Source organism: Tasmannia lanceolata, unplaced genomic scaffold (assembly GCF_043159265.1).
Source record: "Tasmannia lanceolata isolate RefF3 unplaced genomic scaffold, GAP_Taslan_0.1 ptg000016l, whole genome shotgun sequence".
In the NCBI taxonomy this organism is placed as follows: Eukaryota; Viridiplantae; Streptophyta; class Magnoliopsida; order Canellales; family Winteraceae; genus Tasmannia; species Tasmannia lanceolata.
Window position 1 is genome coordinate 17,467,295 of NW_027518693.1, and position 24,117 is coordinate 17,491,411.

The 24,117-nt window shown below is 38.6% G+C and overlaps 1 protein-coding gene across 1 annotated transcript; it reads right to left on the reverse strand.

Annotated features, from left to right (window-relative positions):
* Positions 1 to 1,315: 1,315 nt before the first annotated feature.
* On the reverse strand, positions 1,316 to 13,821 carry LOC143848427 (protein SUPPRESSOR OF K(+) TRANSPORT GROWTH DEFECT 1-like). The gene is made up of 8 exons (XM_077357374.1): positions 12,747 to 13,821; positions 11,481 to 11,586; positions 8,987 to 9,185; positions 3,196 to 3,264; positions 2,756 to 2,830; positions 2,303 to 2,401; positions 2,052 to 2,207; positions 1,316 to 1,609 (listed from the first exon to the last, which is right to left on the reverse strand). The coding sequence occupies exons 1-8, from the start codon at positions 13,216 to 13,218 to the stop codon at positions 1,484 to 1,486; spliced, it is 1,302 nt and encodes a 433-aa protein (XP_077213489.1). The 5' UTR covers positions 13,219 to 13,821; the 3' UTR covers positions 1,316 to 1,483.
* Positions 13,822 to 24,117: the final 10,296 nt, after the last annotated feature.

Genomic DNA, 24,117 nt, shown 5'->3' on the forward strand with positions numbered 1-24,117 from the left:
CTATAATGGCACACATCTTTTCCTCCAGAGGCAGAAAAATGCCAAGAAAAACAAAATACAATACAATTACAACAAAAATTATTAGTAAGACGAGAAAAGGGTTGCTGCGTTTGAGCACAAAAATAGGGGGGTGGGGCCATTGGGGGGTGATCCTAAGCATTCATTTGGAAGGCCCCATCATGGATGTGGGGCCTCCCAAAAACCAGCTCCATTGGATCACCAATGGGTGTCCATTTGTGGGGCCAAAAATGGACAAATACTGTTTGTCCACAGATCTATCCATTTTTTGCCTCCACATATGGACACCCTAAGGTGATCCAATGGAGTTGATTTTTGGTGGACACCCTACCCATGAAAGGGCCCATCAAATGAATGCTTTGGATCCCACCCAAAATGTGGCCCCACCCTGTTTCTGTGCTCGAGCGCAGCAAATGCATGCTCAAGCTATTAAGACATTAGCAATACTATATATATTGATATGCTATATATAACTTGGGTGACCTCAAGGTAATTTAAAACTTTATAAATGTAAATTCCCTATAACTTTTAAAATATCTGACAAATTTAATTTCTCTTAAGCTCGTCAATCCATTAGAAGTGAGAAGTTTTCTTAGGTGATTCCTGAGGCTATTTTTAACCTTATACATATAAATTTTACTTTACTATTAAATACCTTATAAATGTAAAATTCTTTATATTTATTAAACGTCTTATACGTGTAAGTTTCTCTATAGCTATTTAAAACCTTAAGCTTTGGGTGCATTTTTACATCATAAGATTTTGTTTGTTATTGGCATGAATGGTAATGCAGGAGGTGCCGTTTTCTTGTAGCATAGAAAGCAGCCTACGTGCCCCGAAACACTAACGCCTGCTTTGTTTTGGATTTTGAGAACCAATTATGTCCAAAACTCATTATTAGACTCAAATTTACATTTAGGCCCTTTTTGTTTTAGATTATGACAACCGATTGTGTAGTCCCCAACCGATTATTGTACCGAAAATTACTCTAAATTTGGGTCCAATAATCGGTTGGGGACTCCACAATCGGTTGTCATAATCTAAAACAAACAGGCCCTTAGCCTCTGTTCGTTTGGGATTTTGAGTCCCCAGCTGATAATTGGACTGAAATTTACACATAAATTTCAGTCCAATAAACAGCTCGGGACTCGCAATCGGTTCTCAAATTCCAAGACAAACAAGGCCTCAACTTCAAGCCCAATAATCAGTTTTGGACTCACATTCGGTTCTCAAAATCCAAAACAAACAGGGCCTAAGATAAGGAGAGCATATAAACTCAAATGACAGTTTCTTAGAGTGGTTAGAAGCAGAGAATATGCATTTGGAATTTGAAATTTGCTTGCTCTGTTTGAAACAAGAAATTCAAGTATTAATTTCTCAATAGAAAGACCCCCTTCAATATGGGGACATATTTTCATTCAGATCAATAACATAAATACAGTCACAATACCTTCAAACTGTTCCATCAGCCCTCCTCTCCAAACTCCTTAGTGAATCTTTCATGCACTTCAAGGTCAGACTTGCTAACAGTTGGCCTTTGTCTTGCAAGCACTTTATCAAAATCTGTCCCTGTGATTGGCGGTGGAAGAATCTGTGGCAGTCATTTGATGAGACATCATATTGAATCAATCAGTAGAAGAAAACAGATGACTAGAAACATAGAGGGATTTATGTACTGATTTTTAGAGATTTTATATGTTATGTGGGCATGAAGTCCAATATTTTTCAAAAGTACTGTGGGGCCCACTTCATAGGATGATCCAAACCGTTCATTTGTTGGGCCACAACGTAAATGGGCTGTACCCTGAAATCATCTCCATAGGATGACCCTAACCATCCGATCTCCACAGGTTTCTGTAATGTGGAGTCCCTCTTCAGATCGGAGGTGTAGGATCATCCTGTGGAGATGGGGTACAGCCCATTTATGTTGTGGTGGCCCAACAAATGCACGGTTTGGATCATCCTATGAACAGTCTTTTTTGAAAAATACTGAACTTCACCGCACACACTATAAAATCTCATAATTTCTATACCTTTGAAGCAAGGCCTTGTGCTGCAAGATCCTGCATCGTAGTTTGAACAGCTCCTGGTTGTTTTGGACCACAGGGGATCCACATACCATTAGAGTTTTTTATGAAGAACATGGCATCTTGGGTTTTACGAACAGGTTCGAAAAGAACATCCTTAACCTGTCAATGAAAAATAGGCAACTTCTATGAAATTTATATGTGCTAATTAATACTCAAGAAACACACATTACATCAGATCTTAGGACTTGACTTACACAAACAGAGATATCTGAACCTGAAAACCCATCTGTCCTACGAGCCAAGTTCTCAAAGTCACTTTCGGTTAAGCTGTGAGGGGTATCTCCTAAATGTACCTACTTGAAACCATCAGAACTTAGTTTCCCAATGTGCAAGGTCTTAAAACTTATGCTTCAAAGTCAAGAAAAGGGATTGATCCAAGAACAAGACAAATATGAAAAATAACTACCATGATAAACAAAACAGAAAGAGCCACATGGAAAATAATTGCCAATTTCTGAAGGCAAAATGTATGCTCAATTGCAAATATTTGGACTTTGAATAATGCACAGTATGCCAGGCCAGGTCAGAGTGAGATATATGATGATGAAAAACAAAGGCTCACCAACTTAAAGCAGTATTTTAATTGATTCATTAAGGAGATTATTCACAACCAGCAGCCATCTTTACACAAATAAATATAATTATACCTTGAACATGTGTTGTCTCGCTTTTACATCGGGAAGAGGGATGTAGATTCGTTTGTCAAACCGTCGCCGGATGGCCTGTGATTCCCAACCAATTAGCAACACAATGCAATAGTTCTAACCATGGTTTTAAATTTTGGTTTCAGTTTAAATTTCGGTCTTGGCCGAAACCAAAAATTTGGCTGAAATCCGGTAATAAAAAAATTACTATTTAATTATTTATCAAATTTAAACCGAAATTACGGAATAATTCTATATTTAAAAAAAAACTCAATTTAAGCTGAAATTTCGGATTTCGCCAAATTTCGGTTTCGGTCTCGGCCGAAATTTAAAACCATGGTTCTACTTCTAACTACCCGAAGGGATACACATGACCACAAAATGCAACATAGTTTGAATCCAGAATGGCAAGTGCATGGTATGTGAGATGCCAAAGAATTGACCTGATCCAGTGCATATGGAGTATTTGTAGCAGCAAGTACAAGAACTTTCTGGTCGTTGTTTCCTACACCCTGAGATGAAAGGAAATGTCAATTCTTAATTAAAACTATGAGTAGAAATGAATGATCAATACTCTCATGTAACATCTGCATTAAATGGAAAGATTACATCCTCAAAGAAGACAATCACCAACTAGCATGAGATAGAAGTAGAAAATTGATCCGTCAGGTCTTCAAGTTATGAGAGCAGAAAACAAGAAAATGTTTTTAAGTTTTGGTGGATAGTTTTACCATTCAAAGGAAAAAGTTCTGCTGGATAGCGTACAAGGATATTCAGATCCAGATGGCACTTCTAGTTTATCAATTTTCGGGTTTTTCTAGATCCAACAGTTGAGAAATTGCTTGAGCACGGTGCATGACCCAAATTGTGATATGGGCATAGAATAAAGGTGTCACAAGAGGCTAGCCAGTTCATTTTTTTTTTTGCATGGTAATCTTTATCTTCTTATTATCAACTGTTTTTAATCCTTCCTATTTTTTTAGCCAAGGACAGTTCCAGAGAACAGCCAGTTCATACGCTCAGAAACAGCTGGGGTATGAGTGGCGTGCAAAGAATACCATCCTATTAGCTTGGTGGGTAGCCTCTACAAAATTGTTGCCAAAGTCTTAGCCAACAGAATTCGTGAATTTATAGAAGTGATCTCTTTAACCAGGGAGTTCATGGGGAGACAACAAATTTTGGATGGGATCATAATTGCAAACGAATGCCTAGACTTAGGCAACCCATGTATTATTATCTGTAAAGATGACATGCAGAAAGCTTATGAAATGGTTGACCGGGATTTTGTCCAGTACTAGTTGCGTAGAATGGGCTTTTGGCCAAAGGTGGAGCATGTGGATTATGGGCTGCAATTGTTAACCTCATTTCTCCATTATCATCAATGGGAAAGTTATCAGTTTTTTCAAGAGCTCAAGAGGCCTAAGCCAAGGGGACTCCCTCTCTCCTTCCTCTTCACTTTAGTTTGGGAAGCTCTAAGCAGATTATATAAAGAGGGGTGTGCGTGTGTGTGTAAGAAAAGAAAGAGATCTAGAAAGGTCTAAAACCTAACACTTTTGGACTAAAATACCCTCTAATGACCTAAAGACTCCACACTTGGAATTTCCGTAATACATGTGTGGGGCCCATTTAAAAACTCAGAACTCAAAAAACTAAAGTGATTTTGATGAGAAAAAAAACTCTACTACCCCTCTATGACTTAAAAAACTTAACACTTTAAAAAATAAATAAAACTCTTCTAACATTAACGATTAACCCCATCTTCTTAAACTCATTGGATTCTCCATGACATCTTGGATGGTCTCCCATCAAAAAGAGAGAAGAAGAAAGTAAAGACAGATAACTCACCTGGAATCACACCAGGTTTTCCCAAGCATCACACCTTATCAATGAAGATGCATCAGATCAACTCTGAGCAAGTGAATTTCATTCATCCATCACATCCTCCTAATGGCCAAATGGCCAGAGGCATACAATATTAGACTCCAAACCCGCAAAAATTGAAAGGGTGAAAAAAGGAAACTGAACTGAAAAACAGAAACTAAACTCTTAATTCTAGTTGCCTTGAAGAAAAAAGGAAACTAGAATCCTACTTGTCTTTCCTAAAACAAATAGCAACTAGGACTCTTAATGGGAAAACTATTATTCCAACTCCCGCACAAACTCCCCTTGTCTTTTCTGTTCTAACACTTGTGAGAGCTTTTTGGGAAATGTAATAACCTTTGACAGCCGTTTAAATAATAAAAGACAAGGTGAGTTAGTGTATGTGAAATTATTAAAACGTGTTAGTGCCAAAATCACTAGCCTTTGTATAATTTAATTGTAAGAAGATTTTCAACAAGAGATCTCCAACCCTGAAAGAAAACGAAATGCCCCACAAAATATGTAATCTTGCTGGAGTAGGATACTCAGCTGTGCATTTCATAAGCACACAAGAATACACACATGATAGTAAAATTTCTGTGCAGTTCATAAGCACACAAGAATACACATGTCAGCAAAATTTCTGTGCACTTCATAAGCACACAGGAATACACGCATGTCAGTAAAATTTATGTGCACTTCATAAGCACAACAGAATACATGCATGAGTACTAATTTGTCTTTCCAAATACAAGATACTGCATAATCAGCCCAGGTAAAAATGGTCAAAACTAGTATCTTTGAAGTAAAGACAAACAAAATGGGTTGTTATTTCCACAACCTTTCTTAGCATTTCCACAACCATTTGTTTGTCATTTCCTGAAAATGTAATCATTTTCAGGAAAAGATAAATGAAAGGGAGTGGAAATACAACCATTTTTTAAGAAAGAGAAACAAGAGGTGGAGGAAATGCAGGAAAAGGGGGAAGAAATATCATTTTCATTTTTTTTGAATGGTGAGAATTATCATTTTCATATTCACAAATACCTAGGAAACCCAACTTGTTACACAAAGCCAATTGGTGATTGAATCATGAGTCAAATTTGCAGGCGCTCCATCATCGGATTAGATTGTTGGATCGGATTCCGAGGGATCACCTCATTGTCGAGGGAGGCTCCCTCAATGTGACCAGATGCTTGAGAGATGAGACCAGTCACCTTTAGAGATTAGAGGACACTATTGAGGAGATCCAGGATACCCTGGAAGGTCACAACATTGAGCTTCGACGTGTTTGGTGATCTGCCAACAGGGACAGACGCTCTAGCGCGTAATGCGGTCTCGAGGGAGACAACTCGTTTACCTGATCAATCCCTCTCCATTTTTATGTTGTTTCATGTTTCCCCCTTTGTATTTCATTTCTCTCATTGTACTTGACCATCTCGATCGTTGGGGCTTCTCCTTTTTCTTTAGTAAAAATTTTCACCATTCAAAAAAATATATTTTAGCCATCCATGAGGAAATGATCATAACCCTGAAATTCAAAGTTACCATGGTTGCAAATGGGATACAACACCGAATGAGATCAATACAAATATATGGGGAAGCCACTATGACTCAATCCAATCAATCTTATCAATAGCAAGGTTTTAAATTTCAGTTTCGGTCATCATGGAAACGGAAAGTTTCGGTTTCGGTTGGAAATTTCGATAGAAATTTTGTAAAATCATGAAAACAAAAGGAAGCATATGCAAATTATAGAATTTTAAGATGAAACTTCAGAAAATTCTAGAATAAGCACAAATATGCACCTGGAAACCATTGTATAAGCAAGACAGACATCCATAATAGTTTAATAATATCGAACATCTAGCGATATGTGCTATAGGGCATGTCTGATAATTCAACACATATCACATTTCACATATAATTTTTTTTATACATAATACATACACCACATTTCACATGTAACTTATGATTTTGGTTTCGTTAGATGTTTAAATTTCGGTATCGTTTCGTTAGGGATGGAAACGGAAAATTTAGGTCATTTCGTGTTGATTTCAGTGTAAATTTAAAATTTTCTTCGCCCCCACCCCCCTTAAAATATATAAAAAAAAAAAAAAACTTTTTCTTTATTTTATAATTCCCATTTTACCCTTTGCGCCCCTTTATTTCCTAAAATCGTTCGCTACAAAAGCTGTTTTTATAAAGAAACAGGACTCTTCTCATGTCTGTTTACATAAAGAGGGAAATTGGGTAAATGCCCTTTTCTCAAAACTCCTCTTTCCAAAATTGCAAACAGAGGTTTAGGGAAGATTGCAAAACGAAACTGGTTTTCAGGTTCTCCACGTTTCGGGCACAGCGATTTCCATTCAAATTCTGGTAGCTCCTCTCCATCTTTTTCAATCTCTTCCTCTCTCATTCTCTAGGTTCGCTCAATCCTCCCCCCCCCCCCCCCCCCCCCCCCCATCTCTCTGTCAATCTCTAAGAGAAAACAAGAACCCTCTTAGGTAGCCTAATCTCTCTTTTTGTTTAAAAATGGAATTTTAGGATTTCGAGTTCTTCATGCTTGCAATTATTATCTGGGAGAAAGATTTGATGGGGAACAAATTTTCAAAATATAGAAGTCTATTTCAGTGAAAAAGACCAAATTGCTGTAGAAGAACATCAGTGTTCCCTATTTCCTTTCATTTTAATTTCTGCAGCTGAACTATCATTTTTTGTCGTTTGGAAGTTTTGATTTTTGATTTATCTACTGGGTAAGCAAGAAAGTTAGTAGAGTAGAAAACTAGAATACAAGAAGGTTGCCAATAGGACTGTCTTTTTTTGGCCTAACGGGCTGATTCTGTTCTGGATTGATTTGTTGAAGAATTTGGGGGACCTGTGGGCTCACTGAAATTGCATCATATACATAGGCTGAAATGCATTCTATAGAATCTCTCCGTGATGCAGAAATCAGTCTCACCACAGAATGAGCCAAGATAACTGACTATATCTGAGAAAAACTCAAGACCCGGATTGAGCACCATTGAATCCTAAAAATTTATATGAAGGTCCAACATGGATGGGCAAAAAGGACACCATAAGCCAGAACAATTCTTATAAATAGAACAACTGAAAAGATAAGCCCACATTAATTCACATTAAACTCAAGGTAGACCAAAAACTTAAATGTAAAAGACACCCAATTAATGCGGAAAAATCCAATTTCACACCATCCATTTTCCTTCTATGTGCCCAAGCATTCTTCTCATCTTTTGCATTAACTTATTCAACATCTCAGCAATCTCCAAACTAGATGATAGTAACGAACTAACGATAGCTGCATAAATATTCTGTATTTTATGGGATGATTTGCTTCTCCAATGTTATCATGTAGCTTCAATTGGCGTTCCATCGGAAATTCACATTGATTTGCTTATAGTGAGTAGCTATGAGCAAGTAGTTCCAGAGCATACCTGCATTAATATAAAGAAACCCCTTCTCGGGCCTTCAAACTTGAATTCTAATGGAGTACTTGGGGTCACCCAATTTTATGAGCAAGGGGCAATTTCAAAAGACATATCACCTCATTTTATTTTGTTTTGAGGTTAATTGTCCCCTCTGTAAGCTTTCATCCATTTGTAGATATTTTCATTGATGAAAGAAATTTGAGATTCAAATTTGAAATAAAACTTGGTTGTATCTTTTTTTCTCTTCCTTTTCTAAATGTTGATTGTTTGAGCAATTTTGTGTGAATTAGCTTGCAATTAGCATCTCTACGATTTTAGTGTTTATATTAAAGACTTAAGATACAAGATACATAGCTCTCGGATTAAACAAGTCCCTTTAACTAGTTGGGGTCAGCTAAATGAATCCTTTAGAAAAATTTCATGAAGAAGGTGAAAGGAATCTACACGGATCTAATCCTTTACAAAAATATATTGATCATTATATAATAACCTCTGTTTGCCCCCCTGGGGCAAATTCCTGGCTCCGCCCCTGTTTAAAACCATGATCAATACCAGCCCAGCTTGTTTAATAAGCAAAAGAACAACCAATAAAAAAATGAACTAAAGCTTTTGTCAATGCAATGATGCTATTAACGTTGAGCTAGACGAGCAGCCATTGCATCAAAATCTTGCTTGTGCCTTGCAGCATATCAATATAATCAAATTTATCTTCCCCAATAGGATTCAATGATAGTCATGCTCCACAAAAAATCATTTCTCAACCATAAATGCAACCATTAGTATTACACATAAAAACTCTATTGATGATGTCAGAAATCAGACGATTTATATATAAATAAAGATTGAATCGAATCAGTCTCAGTTTATCTAATATAGGATCAGCATCTGCTTTTGTGCATCAATCAGTATTCATGATGCATGATACCTGCATTTGTACAAGAAGTTCTGTTTTGATCCGTCGAGAAGCTTCACTCTCATTGCCTTCTCCACGCTGACCACATAAAGAATCTATTTCATCAACAAAGATGATGGAAGGAGCACTTTCCCGAGCCATTTGGAAAAGGTTTGAAACTAGCTTCTCACTTTCACCCATCCACTTCGAAACCAGGTCCGATGAAGAAACACTGCACATAAAAGGTAATATTTGACATTTGCCAATTCAGCCTATATGAAATACAGCATCTAAAATTAACAGTTTCATACACATGTACATGTGCATGCACGATCCTGTAATCTGAGGGAGGCAAATCAATACTCCTAATGAAAGTGGAACAACCAACTACTGAAATTGTGCTCATTAGAAGATGAGTGTTTACAACTTTACATAAATGTACGAGGAAATAAATATAGTGATAAATATGTGAATGCAAAATTCTGCTCACTAGAAGATGAGTGTTAACATAAATGTACAAGCAAATAAATATAGTGATAAATTTGCGAATGCGGCTATGAATATTTGAATCAGTGCATGAATACACATTGTCCAAGTATAACACAGATTAAAAGATTCTGGAGCAAAGTAATATACTTTTATCATATGCTTAAGCCAAAAGTTTACCATTTCTGCCACCCTTAACGTTTCATGTTACTTTGTAATTCTTTCAGTGCCTGGCCAGGGTGATTGATCATCTAGATTGGCTCCAGAAAGATTTTATTCAAGCAAACATAGGAATCTTTTTCTGTGGTGAGAAGAGGCTTGTGGACTATGATTTGTGGACACATACATGAGTGTCGCATGTCGACACTGACACAGAATGTCGAACACGGCAAACCCCCAAAATTTAGAAATAGGGACAAGGCTAAAATAGAAAGTATATAATCATAGTTTGTCGATATGGATTCGGGTATCGAGTTTCAACGCGCATATGAGTTGTCTGACACATGGCAACATCTAAAAATCTTGAAATTCTAACATATAAGTACACATAAAATTATTAATTATTACCCAAATATGTGTCCACACACCCACATTAACTAACACTCCTATCAATACAATTAAAAGTGTCCAAAGGAGTGTCAACACATGTGGACACGCGTGTCATGTCGAACACGGCAAACCCCCAAAATTTAGAAACGGGGACATGGCTAAAATTAGAAAGTATAGAATCATAGTTTGTCGATATGGATTTGTGTATCGAGTTTCAACATGGATATGAGTTGTCTGACATGGCAACATCTAAAAATCAAGAAATTGTGACACATACGTACACATAAAATTATTGATTATTACACAAATACGTGTACACACACCCACATTAACTAACACTCCTATCAATACAATTAAAAGTGTCCAAAGGAGTGTCGACACATGTGGACACGCGTGTCATGTCGGGCACGGTAGGACATCTGTTTTAGCAAAAAATTCAAAGTGTCGGCTAAATCATAGCTTGTGGGCAAAAGAGTTGAAGATATGCAATTTGAGGAAGGTGGGTATGGAGCTATCCGGGCAAAAACTTGTGAAGGTTTGAGGAGGAGAGGGACGGTCTGTGAAGGAATATCAAAAAGAGAAGGTTTTGTGATTTATTAAACATGTAAGCCGGGTTAGTGTCTAGGAGGGAGGAGTCAGAGGTGTGTAGGGCCATGAGTAGGGTGCAAAATTCTTTCAAGAAGGGAGGTTAGGTATAGGGCTCATTCATGTAATATGATAGGTTCTAAAGATTTTGTTTTTACCATTCAAAAGACAGCTGAATTACTAGAAGAAAATTACAGCAGACTGTGAAGGCAGCAATTCCTTGCATTAATAAAAGAGGTAACAATTAGCAATTCCTTGCACTAATAAAAGAGGTAACCCATGTAAAGAAAGGAGAGCACTACTTAACAGACTTCGGATCTTCAAGGAATTGTTGTCCGGCACCCTTATGATACTAAGATATTCTAGAAATGCAATCCCATGGGCTTAAAGAACTTTGATAAGTCCATGGAGGCTTGCTGGTTTCATTTTGGAGTACTTGATATTTGTAGATTTCTTAATCTGATTATTGAACATAAAGCAAGATCTTCCAACGGAATGGCTACCGTATTGACAAGGTAAGGTATGGATGGCGAGGAGTTCACCATTGAGAACCCATTTCTGCTACTTGATTAATGTTAAATGATGTAAAGGAATGATGTTCTTATGGCAGCAGGAACAGCTCGTCCTATGCAGTAATATTATGCAATTGTATTTATTTCCATTGGAATAATATTACTCAATACTGTTCAAAAACACTGTAGTGGAGTAAATTATACATCAAGGAGATGAAAGAAAATATTCTGAATAACAATTGACCGAGGGAGATGACAGTACTTTTGGCAGTTTGATGCTGCAACATGATTGCAAGTATAATCCTTGAAAATAAAGTAATTAGGCATTGATGTCATCAACCTTTTTCTCCATAACAATATTTAAATGGCTAGGATTTTCTAGATGGAAAACTTACCTGTAAAAGGTTGACTCTGCCTCTGTTGCGACAGCTTTTGCCAAGTATGATTTTCCTGTACCTGGTGGGCCATATAATAGGAATGCCCTCCACGGACGCCTCTTGCCTAAACGAAATTGCAAAATTAATTGTTTTCAGTAATAAAGTACAAACAGAAAAGATAAACAACCCAATATAGTGGCACAGATTTTTATTCCATAGCCCTAGTTCTGGAAAATGGTAAGATTGAAATAATCAGAAAAGGGCGATGGATGTCTTTTCTTTTCTTTTTTGAATGGTAGTAAAGGATGGATGATAATCTCATAAAGACCTAAGTTTGCCATCCATGTAAAATGATTAAGCCCGTATGCAAGTGCTTGTTTCCAAACAACAAAATAAAACAAGACACGGGAATTGTCAAAGTGGGGCTGCATTTCAAAGGCAAGATGCATCAGAGTATTTATGATGCGGAGCATGAGGCCCATAAACTTTCACGGTGTGACGGAGACAATATTGCTAGCATAAGATGGATGATTCCATAGACTTCCCATATAGATTAGACATTCCTAACAATGGCACGACATGCATCTTCAAGAAGAGGCTGTGTAAAGTAGCTCATGAGAGTATGGAATCGTAACGAGACCTCTTCACCCATATTTGAAACAACAGTCATCTCTGATCATGTAGAGATTAGAGTAGCCTAACCCAGTAGAAAGTTCTAGTTGACTCACCGTTGGAGTAATAAAGTCGGTTGTCTGCCCCAATCTCCAATGTACATGCGGCACATGTATGGTGATTGGAACCGCACCTCTGATGGCTCCAACTTTGATGGACCACAGTCTTAAAATCTCAAAGAATGGAAATTAATGCCAGTAAATCATTGTCTTCCAACCATGGTTGAAACCCAAAAAAAAAAAAAAAAAAAAAACTGTTCTCATTCCATGAATGAAAATCCACCAATTCAACAATTATATTCATCTGACGAGTACTGACACTAGGGCAGAGGCAGTGACCCATCCCTGGTTCACCCCAAAGGATGACCAATCCTAATTACCATGCTCTAGATAACCAATAACCCGAGGACTAACACCCTCTTCCCTTTGGTTCAACTGTGATCATTTCAATACTGACAAAAATTCTTGTTAATAACATTATCATTTCACACATTGTGAGCAAACCATCATCATAATTAGAACAAATAAACTAAGTACATAATTACAACAAAAAGCTAAGAATCAACACAAAAACTGAGCATGGAATGATTATTGAGTTAAATAAGAATCAAACCAGTAAAGAACTGAGGGAACTTGACAGGTAAGATTACAGCCTCCTGTAAAGCCTGCTTAGCACTCTCAAGCCCCGCAACATCGTTCCACTTCACATTTGGTTTCTCCCTAATTATCGCGGAGTTAAGCCCCGCCCTCAACTTAGACTGCTCACCATCCTCCCCATCTCCCCCATCACCATTCTTAGGCTTTGTTTTGGACCGCGTTGCGACCGCAGCATCCCCATTAGCCGCAGGTCCAGTCCCACCATCATCAAGAACAGCCCTAATCTCCTCTGCCCTCCTCAGATATTCAGTGAATTTCTGTGTTATAGCATCTTTAATCTTAGGGTTTTTCTCATACTTCAAATGGGTTTTGAAATACTCTAAAGCATTCATGTAGAGTGGAAAGGCCTTTGCATAATTCCCTGCATTGTCTTCTTGAACGGCCTGCCTCACGTATTCTATTGCTTGCTCTTTGAAATTGCTATACATTTTCTAATCCCAACGAATTGCATAGAAAACAAACCCTAGAAAATCCTCCAATCAGGAATAAAAAAAAGGGGGGGGAATTTTCAACAGACGATGAGAAATTGAAGAGAATGGACCTGGATTTCGTGTTTTGCAGCACGATTCTCGATCTTAGATCAAAAGAAATTGCAGAGAAAACTAGAATTCTTCTAAAATACCTAAAAAAAAAAAATTTTAAAAAGGAAAAGATACACTTAGACCCCCTGTGCACATTCAACTTAACCCTGTGGTTTCAATTTGTACAGGGTACTCTTTTAAAACACTATCAATTCCAATGAAGACCCCATACACCCCTCTAAACCCTATATCCGAATCCAAACACTACCAAATAACACAGTGGGCTCACATTGTTTGGATGATCCAAAGTGTTCATTTGATAGGCCCTGACATAAATAGGATGTGCCCAAAAATTCAGCTTTATAGATCATCCTAACCCTTCAATCTGTAGACGAACCGTCAACTGAGAAGGTCTACCTTACACAAATTGAAACCATAGGGGGTCTACATATAAGCTGTAACTTTTTAAACATTAGGGGTTAAGTTGCATGTGTCAGAAATCAAGGGGTCTAAGTGTATTTTTCCCCAAAAAAAAAAAAAATCCAGACCAGAGAAACGGAAATTTTCCGAGAACCATAAGAAGAATTGGAATAGGGTGATGAAATTTTCACCCCCTTGCAGAACGCATTCGTCCCCTGATGATAACGTGGAACAATGGGCAACTTTAACGCTTTTTAACGTCAACAGTGGGGCAAATGCGTACAGCAGGGGGCTGAAAATATCATTGCCTTTGGATTATTGTAGTGTCTGGATGGGAAAATCACGTATTACTTTTTAGAAAGTAAAGAAGTCATTTTCTCATTTTTTATGGCTCTATTCACTCGCCCTCTTGAGAAAGGAAAGGACAAGAAAGTAAGCCAAATTTGCCCTTGATTGGACATGATTTGACATTTTCCACCGTTCACTTGTTTTCTCATGAAAGCGGAATTACAAGTGTAAAATATAAATAATGACGTGGAAAACCAACTTTCTTGCACTTTCCCTCTAAATTTTCTCACCAAAAGGATGAGAAAATCACTTTCCTGAGTAAACCACTTTGCCTACATACTTTCTTTTCCTTTCTCAACCAAGTGAACAACGGAATTTTCTCACAAAATGAGTTTTCCACGTCATATTCTTTTCCTTTCTTTTCCAGTTTTCCACGTCAGATTCTTTTCCTTTCCTACAACTAGAAAACAAGTGAACAGGGCCTATTTTCTTGAGTTTTAAGGGATTATTTGGTATTGAAAAAAAAAAGTTATTATATGGTGTGTGGCCGTATAGTCCAGTATTTTACAAAAAAAATATACTGTACGGCCCACTCCATCGGATGATCCAAACCGTTCATTTGTTGGTCCACATCGTAAATATGGTGTGCCCCAAAAATCATTTCCATAGAATGATCCTAACCTTCCAATCTAAAGAGGTTTCGAGAATGTGCATTCCTTCTTGGCATAAAAAAAGACCGTTGGTCTTACCAGCTATCACAACTATGATCCTAGCCCTTTGATCCATGAAGCCTTTGTTTGAGGATTCTTCCGATAAAGCCTAGGCCGTTGATTTTTATAGTGATTTATCTTAGAGATGGGATGCCCATTCGGCATGGAATCAGATCCATATGAGTCATCTCATGCTGTTCTACGAGATCAACGGTCTTGATTATTTGCAGAGCCGCTCTCTTTCATGTTTTTATCAAGCATATCTTAACCCTCTATTAGTCTTCTTTAATTACATAGACTAATCGATATTCATCATCCACCGTGTAAGATCTAGACCGTACTGTGGTGGGTCCTTTGTGAATGTGCCAAAATCACGAGGCTTCGGTAAGGCACAACCTCTACTCGGCACATCAACTAGATCCTAAGTCTGAAATATTTTTGGGTTGTGACCCAGACGTAGCCATAAAATCCAATGGTATCAATGTACAATAATAACCCTTCATATTTATGATCATTAATGTCTAGGGGTGTTCATTATTCGGTTATAACTGAATAACCGAACCGAACCGAACCGAACTGAATTGGTTTGGTTGGCTCAGTTCGGTTTTTTCCCTTTTCGGTTCGGTTTCGGTTTTTTTTTTTTTGAAAAATCGGTTATTCGGGTTCGGTTATCTCAAAAAAAATAAAAACCATTATTTTTTAAAAAAAAAAGTGCTATATGGGAACTCCGTACGATGATCAAAACCGTCCATTTGATTGATCACAACTTAATTAGGTTGTGCTCAAAAAAACATTTCGATAGGATGATCCTAGCCCTCCGATCCAATCCGAGATTTTACCTTTTTTTCCTCTTTTTCTCCCACTATTCGGTTGTTTGGTTATAACCGAATAACCAAATTTTTAATCAGTTCGGTTTTTGGAAATTTCAGTTATCGAAATTTGATAACCGAAATTATTGTGCTTACCAAATTTCGATCTATGGTTCTGTTATAACCGAACGAACACCCCTATTAATGTCTATCCATAAGGGGTAATTTTGTAACATTAAAAACCTAGAGGAATGCTAAACTCACAGGAGCCCTTGCAAAAAAAAAGGGAAAGGGCTCCCCCCTTGGTCAAGACCCCTTTATGACAGTTATGAGATGACAGTTATGACTAGGTCTTAACTGTCATAAAGGGGTTTTAACCAATGAGGGAGCCCTCAGCCCTTTGTCATAACTGTTATAAAAGGGTTTTGACCAATGCGGGAGCCCTTTCCCTTTTCTTTTTTCTTTTTATTTTTGCAGGGGCTCCTCAGAGTTTAGCATTCCTCAAATAACAATTTTATTTTTTCACTTCTTTTTAATAATGATTCTCTTAGCCAGGGTAGATCCTTTCACCTTCTTCATGAAATTTTTCTAAAGGATTCATTGGCCGACTCCAACTAGTTTAGGACAAAGCTTAGTTGAGTTGAGTTGAGTTTTTAATAATGATTATCATCTTCCCTCCCATAACCTAAGCCTTAACTATGTACAATGTAACTATGACCTAGGGGGGACACACAATTGGGCAGTCCGATTTGAAATTGATCGCAATCCATACTCAAAAAGTAAGGACAGAAAAGGGGGGCTGGAAAAATTCGGGTCTAATACGGTACTGGTTCAAAAGGACAAGCTGATATAAATTTCCTTGATTATAAGTAATGTATTTTTTTTTACTGTATATTTGCATACATACAATAACTTGTATGATGGGTAAATTCCATTGTGAAGACAGTAGAGAAAAAAGTAAAAAGAGGAAGACATAAACAGCTAAATACCCATTAAACAAGATCTTCAAATCTTCTCAATTCCACATACAATGAAAAAAGAGAAGAAGAAATTGGAAGTAAACAAAACCATTCATGATTATAACTTAATCATGAATAACTAGATATAATCATGATTATAACTTAATCATGAATAATTAGATATAATCATTCACCCAAAAGACACTGCCAAAGGTTTGTAGTTGCCCATATGATCTTATTAGAATCATAATTAGCGTCACTACCATCGTCATCGGCTCATCGCGTTCGCCGCCGTGGCCGGACATCACCGGAATTGTAAGGATTCCGGTTGGGACTGAAGTCAAGAAGAAGCAAGAGAGACTCCATGGATGAAAGGTTTAATGCTTAAAAGAAGGTTTTGTGGGTGTAGTGCTTTTTGTAGGGTTAATGGGAGAGAATCTTCCCAGCATATGCTTGAAGCCACGTCTCTCTTTGCTTTTCACTTTGTTCTTTTCTAATTTTTTACCCTTTCCATGTGGGGATAGATGCGGAATCTACCTAAGTTGATTCCCTTTGGTTCTGTTTAGATTGCAAGAAAAAAAATTCTGATGGAAAATTTTTTCTAGGATTTTTTTTCTTTCCATGATTTACAAGGAAATGATAATAGTATGGTTATATTAGAGGATATCATTATTAATTGATGGGCCCTCTAAATAAAAATTTAATAGGTTTGGTTCATGTTACCCTTTTACATGTGTAAAAAAAAGTAGGCAATTTTAGAAATATTTTTCCTTTCCAAGCTTTTCCAAAAAATTACTAGAACCCATGATTTTTTTTTTTTCATTAAACATTAGCTTACCAAGTGTTGAGAGAAGGCGAGGGAGAGTGGGAAAGGTGGAGAATTGAGAGGGGATGAGTGAGAAGTGTTAGGAAATATTCTAACGGTGGATATGGCGGTTGCAAGATCGACGGTCAAGATCATTTGGTGTGAAAAGGTATAAACGTTTGAAAAAAAAGAGACGTTTGAGGAGAGGGATCGGCGCAATGAGGAGTTGCATCTTTTCCCATAAACGCTTATAAAAATGAACTCTTGGGTCCTATTTGCACTCAACAAATTCGTTTCAATCTTTGAGAATCCACGCTTGGAGAAAGAGAAACCGGTCCCCATCACCGACGGTTGTGTAGCGAAGAGAAAGTCGGAGAGAAAGAAAAACCCAATTCATGGCTTCCGGTATGTTTTTGGTTATTTCAATTCAATCCCTGTTGTTCTGTAATTTTCTCAATGTAGAATCGCCAAGATCTGTTGCCTCTTACATGTTTCTACACAACCGTCGGTGATGGGGACCGGTTTCTCTTTCTCTTTCTCCAACAGCAGTTATTAATTCCAGAAAATCCCCAAAAAAACAACAAATTTCAATTTCAATTTCTGGGTTCATTTGACATCGGATTTAGGCACCGTTTGTTGCATTGGACTCGTCTCTCGACGAAATTCACATCCATGCAGGAAAATCACCGGTCGGAGCAACCGTTTTCCGGCAATGGTCAAAAATTCCCAAAAAAATAATGTGTTCAGGAAGAAGAGAGGTTGAAGACCGAGCAACCTGAAAGTGCTCATTACACCACAGAGGGAACATCGAAGGGTCACTTCAAGAAGAAAACCAAAGGAAAGGGCTTTGGAAAAGGCAAGAAGAAGGTAGCAAGTGGTTCGGCTCAGGGCTTGACCGGTGGGATGAAAAGTCGCATCAGGTGCCATTTCTGTAAGAAACTTGGTCACATAAAGAAAGAGTGCTCCAAGTATGAAGAGTGGCTGCATAAGAAAAGTAATAATTCAGTTTTTGTTTGTCATGAATCTTTCCTTATAAATGCTCCTAGAAATACCTGGTGGATAGATACAGGTTCCACTATTCACATCTCGAATTCCTTGCAGGGATTTCAAGAGAGACGGAGACTCAGGAAAGAGGAGTGAACCCTTAAGATGGGAAATGGAGTAGAAGCAGACGTCAAGGCTATTGGCACTTTTCGTCTTGTATTAGATGGTGGCTTCATATGTATTTGGAAGACACATTTTATGTATCTGACATGAGCAGAAACCTTATATCTGTATCCAGACTAAATTCCTCGGGATTTGAATTTAAGTTTGGGAATAAAGGTTTTACATTACTCCATGATTCCAATGTTGTTGGTGCTGGTCCTCTTGTGGGCAATCTATATATGATTAATTTAGATAGCTCGTTTGCACATTCTCTGTTATCCATGCATGTGAATGAGGAAATTAGTTACCGTGGCAATAAATGGGGTCGAGTTGATGAAAACTCTTCCAGTTTGTGGCATAAGCGTTTAGGCCACATTTTCATTAGTCGTATGGAAAGACTGGTGAAGGATGGAGTTCTTCCTCCTCTTGACTTTTCTGATTTCGGGATTTGTAGGCAGTGTCTTAAGGGTAAACAAACAAAAACTAAAGGGCGCCACTAGGAGTACCGGCCTGTTAGAAGTTATTCACACTGATATATGTGGGCCATTTCCTACTCCTGCCCTAAGTGGCGAGAGATATTTCATTACCTTTATCGATGACTTTTCACGTTTTAGCTACGTCTATCTCATCAAAGAAAAATCGGAAGCACTGGATACCTTTAAGATCTATAAGGCTGAGATTGAGTTACAACTTGATCGAAAGATTGAGGTTGTGATGTCCGATAGAGGTGGGGAGTACTATGGCAGATATTCCGATACGGGCCGCAGTCCAGGTGCGTTCGCACTTTACCTACAGGAGAACGATATTGTCGCTCAGTACACGATGCCAGGTACACCTGAGCAAAATGGTGTTGCTGAGAGACGAAACCGTACTCTTATGGATATGGTGAGGAGCATGATTTGCAATTCACCATTGCCTGAGTCCTTGTGGGGAGAAGCATTGAAAACAGCCGTTCATATCCTAAACCGTGTACCGAGTAAAGCTGTGGCTAAGACCCCTTATGAGTTATGGGTCGGTAAAGAGCCTAAGCTAGGATATTTGCATGTTTGGGGCTATATGGCTGAAGTCAAAATATATAACCCACAGTTGAGAAAGTTAGACGCCAGGACCATCTCTTGTTACTTCATAGGTTACCCTGAACGGTCTAAGGGTTATAGGTTCTATAGTTCTACTCATAGCACTCAGATTGTAGAGACTAGATACGCTGTATTCTTAGAGGATGGTGATCTCAGTGGGAGTTCTGTGCCTAGGTCACTTACTTTTGAGGAGAACCGGATATTTGTTCCAATACCGGTAATCCAAGAAAGAGTAGTGTCGATTCCTCCACCTGAGGATATTGATGCACCAGATGGCACATTGGAGGTTTCACCCCACATTCCTGATGCTCCAGTAACGATTGTCGTTGAGCAATCTGTGCGTAGGTCACAGAGAGAAAGGAGGTCAGCCATCTCTGATGACTATGTTGTCTATCTAAACGAGTGTGACTACGACGGTGAAATGGATAATTATCCACTTTCATTTGGTCATGCCATAAATAGCGATCGATCAGCTCAGTGGCTTGAAGCCATGAAGGATGAGTTGCTCTCGATGGAAAAGAACCGTATCTGGGAACTCACAGAGTTACCTAAAGGGGTCAAGCCTGTAGGCTGTAAATGGGTCTTCAAGACCAAAAGAGACTCTAAGGGCGGTATTGAAAGATATAAGGCCAGACTAGTCGCTAAGGGGTTCACTCAGAAAGAGGGAATAGACTTCAAAGAAACTTTCTCTCCAGTATCAAGGAAAGACTCTTTGAGGATAGTCATGGCTTTGGTGACTCATTATAACTTAGAGTTACACCAGATGGATGTGAAGACTGCATTTTTAAATGATGATCTTCATGAGGATGTCTATATGATTCAGCCTGAAGGTTTTAAGGCTGAGAGCGAAGAGCACCTAGGATGTAGGCTTAAAAAGTCCATTTACGGACTTAAGCAGGCTTCTAGGCAGTGGTATCTGAAATTTCATGAGGTAGTGTCTAGTTTTGGGTTCAAGGAAAATATTGTAGATCAATGCATATATCTTAAGGTTAGTGGGAGTCGATTCATCATCCTAGTGTTATATGTTGATGATATACTACTTGCCAGTAGTAACCTAGGCATGCTGAAAGAAACAAAACAATTCCTCTCAAGGAATTTTGATATGAAAGATCTTGGTGAAGCTTCCTATGTTATAGGAATAGAGATTCATCGAGATAGGACTCGAGGATTGCTGGGATTGTCTCAGAAGACCTATATAGAAAAAGTCCTTAAGAGATTCAGCATGGAGAGGTGCTCCCCTAGTCTTGCCCCTATAGTTAAGGGCGATGTATTGTAGACACCCCATTTTGACCGAACCCTTTCATGTCTTGTTTTAAATAATTGTCCTAATAAATTAGTGTTCTAAGGTCCCAAATTGTGCCCTAGGTTAGCTTAGGGTCCCACCAAGGTCCCTGTAAAATTTCATCGCGGTCCGAGCCCGTTTGCCTAGCAAACAAGCTAAGACAGTGTCGTGGGGCAAGTTCAGAAGAGTGGCGATTTAGCCAGAAAAGGGGTTGTGCTGGAATCTCAAAAACCAGTTCAAATTAGCCATGGCGAGCTGTCCGGGGAGATATAGGGGTATGCAGATTAGTGTACAACTTAATTGAGGGGTGTATTATCCTGAACCAGGGCAATTTCATAATTTGCGAAGATGCTTTTCTTCTTCTCCAAGTCACCATTAAGCCCTAAGCTAGGTTAGTGAGTGATTAGGACTAGGATTAGTTAGAGGGAATCTTAGTTGGTTATGTTTCTTTTGATCTCAGCCATTGAATGAAAAGGTGATTTTAACGGTTGAGATCATTTTTTCAAAGAAGATATTTTTGCAAATTTTTCCCCCCTGTTTTCTGCTTGGGCCGCCTCTTATAGAATGGTAGTTGTCCTAAATTTGCCAAGGGGGGTGTCCGGGAAGGTTTGGGGGTAGCAAATATATCATTTCTGTTTTTCTTCTTGGGCACCCCCCCTGCTGGTTAAAGGGTATTAAAAATACACTAGAGGTAGCTGTCCAGGTAGAAAGGGGGCGGGTTTAAATATATATTTTTCATCTGTATAAAAAAAGAAAAAGCCATCGAAGCAGGAGAAAGAAGCGGATTTTCGTAGAAAAATTACAGAGAAGCAGAGAGAGAGAGGCTCGGCCATTTCTCTCTTCTCCCTTCTCCGGCGAGCCTCATCCCCACCACCGGTCAGCACCACCACCCTTCTTCTTCTTCTTCTTCTTCTTTTCTTCCAACCGCCACCCCATCTTCTCCGGTAGGTTTGCCGGAATCCGGCAAGGTCCTCACAGCAACCACCATCCCCTACCACAAAACCCATTTCGTTTCCCTCAAACCCTCTTCCATTTTCTTCTCTTCTTCAGCCACTTCTTTCTCTCTAGACCCACCACTGTGTTTTTGACGCAAACCCCCTTTTTCAGTTTCAATCCCCCATTGATTCCGGCTAGAATCTCGCCGGAATCCGACAGACCCACCTAAACCTTCTTCCCATCTATCATTATCAAACCCTCTCAAACTTCTTATCCATCATCTTCTCCAAACCAAAACCCTCCACCTATCACCGCCACCTTCATCCTCGAACCCCCACCTCCCATCCTCGCATCCCCCTTCTCATTTTTTAAAAACCCTATCCAAACCCACTTCAAAACCCATATCTCTAACCTCGGTGGAAAACCCAAACCCATTTTCAAAAAAAAAAAGAAGAGAGGATTTGCAGAGAGGTTTGGGGAGAGAGGAGAGGAGCATATACACCACCGATCTTACCCGATTTCAGCCATGATCTTTGCCATCTCCTCCATCACGGTCCCCATCTTCGATCGGTTATCACCACTACTTCATCACCTCCATCTCCTTTATTCCAGACCATCAAACCCTTATTCCAGATCTTGAAACCCATTCGATTTTTCTGTTTAAATTTGCAGAGAGAGAGAGAGAGAGGGAGAGAGAGAGAGAGAGAGAGAGAGAGAGAGAGCCTCTTCTCATTTCCTCTTTATTTCTGCTACCGTGGCCACCGTCTACAATTCCGGCCATTCCACCGGAACCTGGCCACCATTTTCGTCAATCCAAAGCTCTGTCAACGATGGAATGTCGAGAAGCCCGTCCGGCATAGTTGATTAATTCTCCAAGGATCCAAGAGCTGCTGTTCTAGACTACAATTTACTGTAAGTTCAGTTCAGCCCTTCTAATTCTTAAAGTTTGTTCCTTATGGCATAATGCTCTGATTTGTGCGTTGTTATGCTTTCAATCGAGTCATGATTCTATTTCGTTGTATGATGGATTCTATTAAGAAATTGCTCAACAGAAGGTTTTCATTAGAATTTTTCCAATTCATGTCTTCTCCTATTCAAAGGACAATGATCTTATAAAAATTTGTTTTGCAAAGATTTATGAGTTCGGGAATGCGAGGTTAAAGGTTCTGTTTTTTCTGGTTGTCCTAGTGTAGTCTCTTGGACCTTCGTTCCGGCTTAAGTCTTTGCCTCATGACACCAGCAGGTTGTAAATTCACCAGTTTGGCTCCATTAAGAAATTTCGGTCGATTTAGCCTGCATGTTTGAAGTTTGGTTAAGTGGTTAACTTTAAGTATTCCTAGATTCCAAATAATATTCTGAGTCATAAATTGATTTTGGTAAAAATGCCCTATACTTTAGATGGAATTTTATGATCTGTAAATACAAAATATGCCAAGAAGGATAGCAAGCTATTAGCTCTCTTTGATTTTGTCTTGTCCCTTTTACTAATGATATCCATTTAATTTTAATTTAGCATAAGGGAAGCAAGTTAGGGCAGCTGCTTATACTTTCATTTCGCTCATGGACTTTCATTTTGGTGTTTGGAATTCTTGAGATTATGGAATTTGATGAATCTGCAATTGCACTGTGTGAATCATTTCCGGATTCATTGGTACAGATTTGTTTAGCTTACCTTGCTCATTCATGAAATTTACATACCCATCATCCCCCCTGTAAGTTTCCAACTTTGATTCCTTTGAGGCTTGACATCGAGGTTTGTTTCAATCATGGTAAACAACTAGTGAATAAGGTAAGAGATGGGTTCTTGCAGAAAATCTAGTTCATGCTTGTAGAGTAAGTGGATATGGAAAGGAATATTGCATGGTTGATTTGGATTTAAGTGCGTTTTACTTTCTCAGATTTTCTGTTCCCCCCTTTTCATGGTTGTGAAGGGGAATGCGTTTGTAAGTTGTCCTTGAATCTTAGCTTCTAGGATTTGGATATGAATGCTTTTGTTTGGCTTAGAGACTCATTTCATACCCAGAGCATTGTCAAGGGGAAAAGAGAATATTGTACCCTCCAGCATACCCCTTATCCTTCTTCCTTCACTTCGTTTTCGAGTTTCCATAAGATTCAGGGTCTACTTTCATTTTCAGTATTTGCTTTCGTTTTGGGTCTTCTTTCGACGATTTCTACATTTCGGGATTTCTTCCTTTTGTCTTCGGGATTTCATTTGGTTTCCGAGATCTTCATTGATTTTCAGAGTTTCCATCGGGCTAGGGCGATGAAGGCGATAGCCCAAGCCCATCTTTAGGGGACTCGCTCAATCCAAGTTGCGCTCCCCTCTTTTGTTTAGTAGGCCTACCCAACCTTTTGGATTTCTTTTAACCATTTTT

Excerpts from the sequence above, each read along its gene's own strand:
- LOC143848427 (XM_077357374.1), bottom strand. The coding sequence starts at position 13,218 with ATGTATAGCAATTTCAAAGAGCAAGCAATAGAATACGTGAGGCAGGCC. Across the intron at positions 11,587-12,746 it reads GTTCCCTCAGTTCTTTACTG|GCAAGAGGCGTCCGTGGAGG; the intron begins GTTTGATTCTTA and ends AATTTCGTTTAG. Across the intron at positions 2,208-2,302 it reads GTTCAGATATCTCTGTTTGT|GTTAAGGATGTTCTTTTCGA; the intron begins GTAAGTCAAGTC and ends TTTCATTGACAG.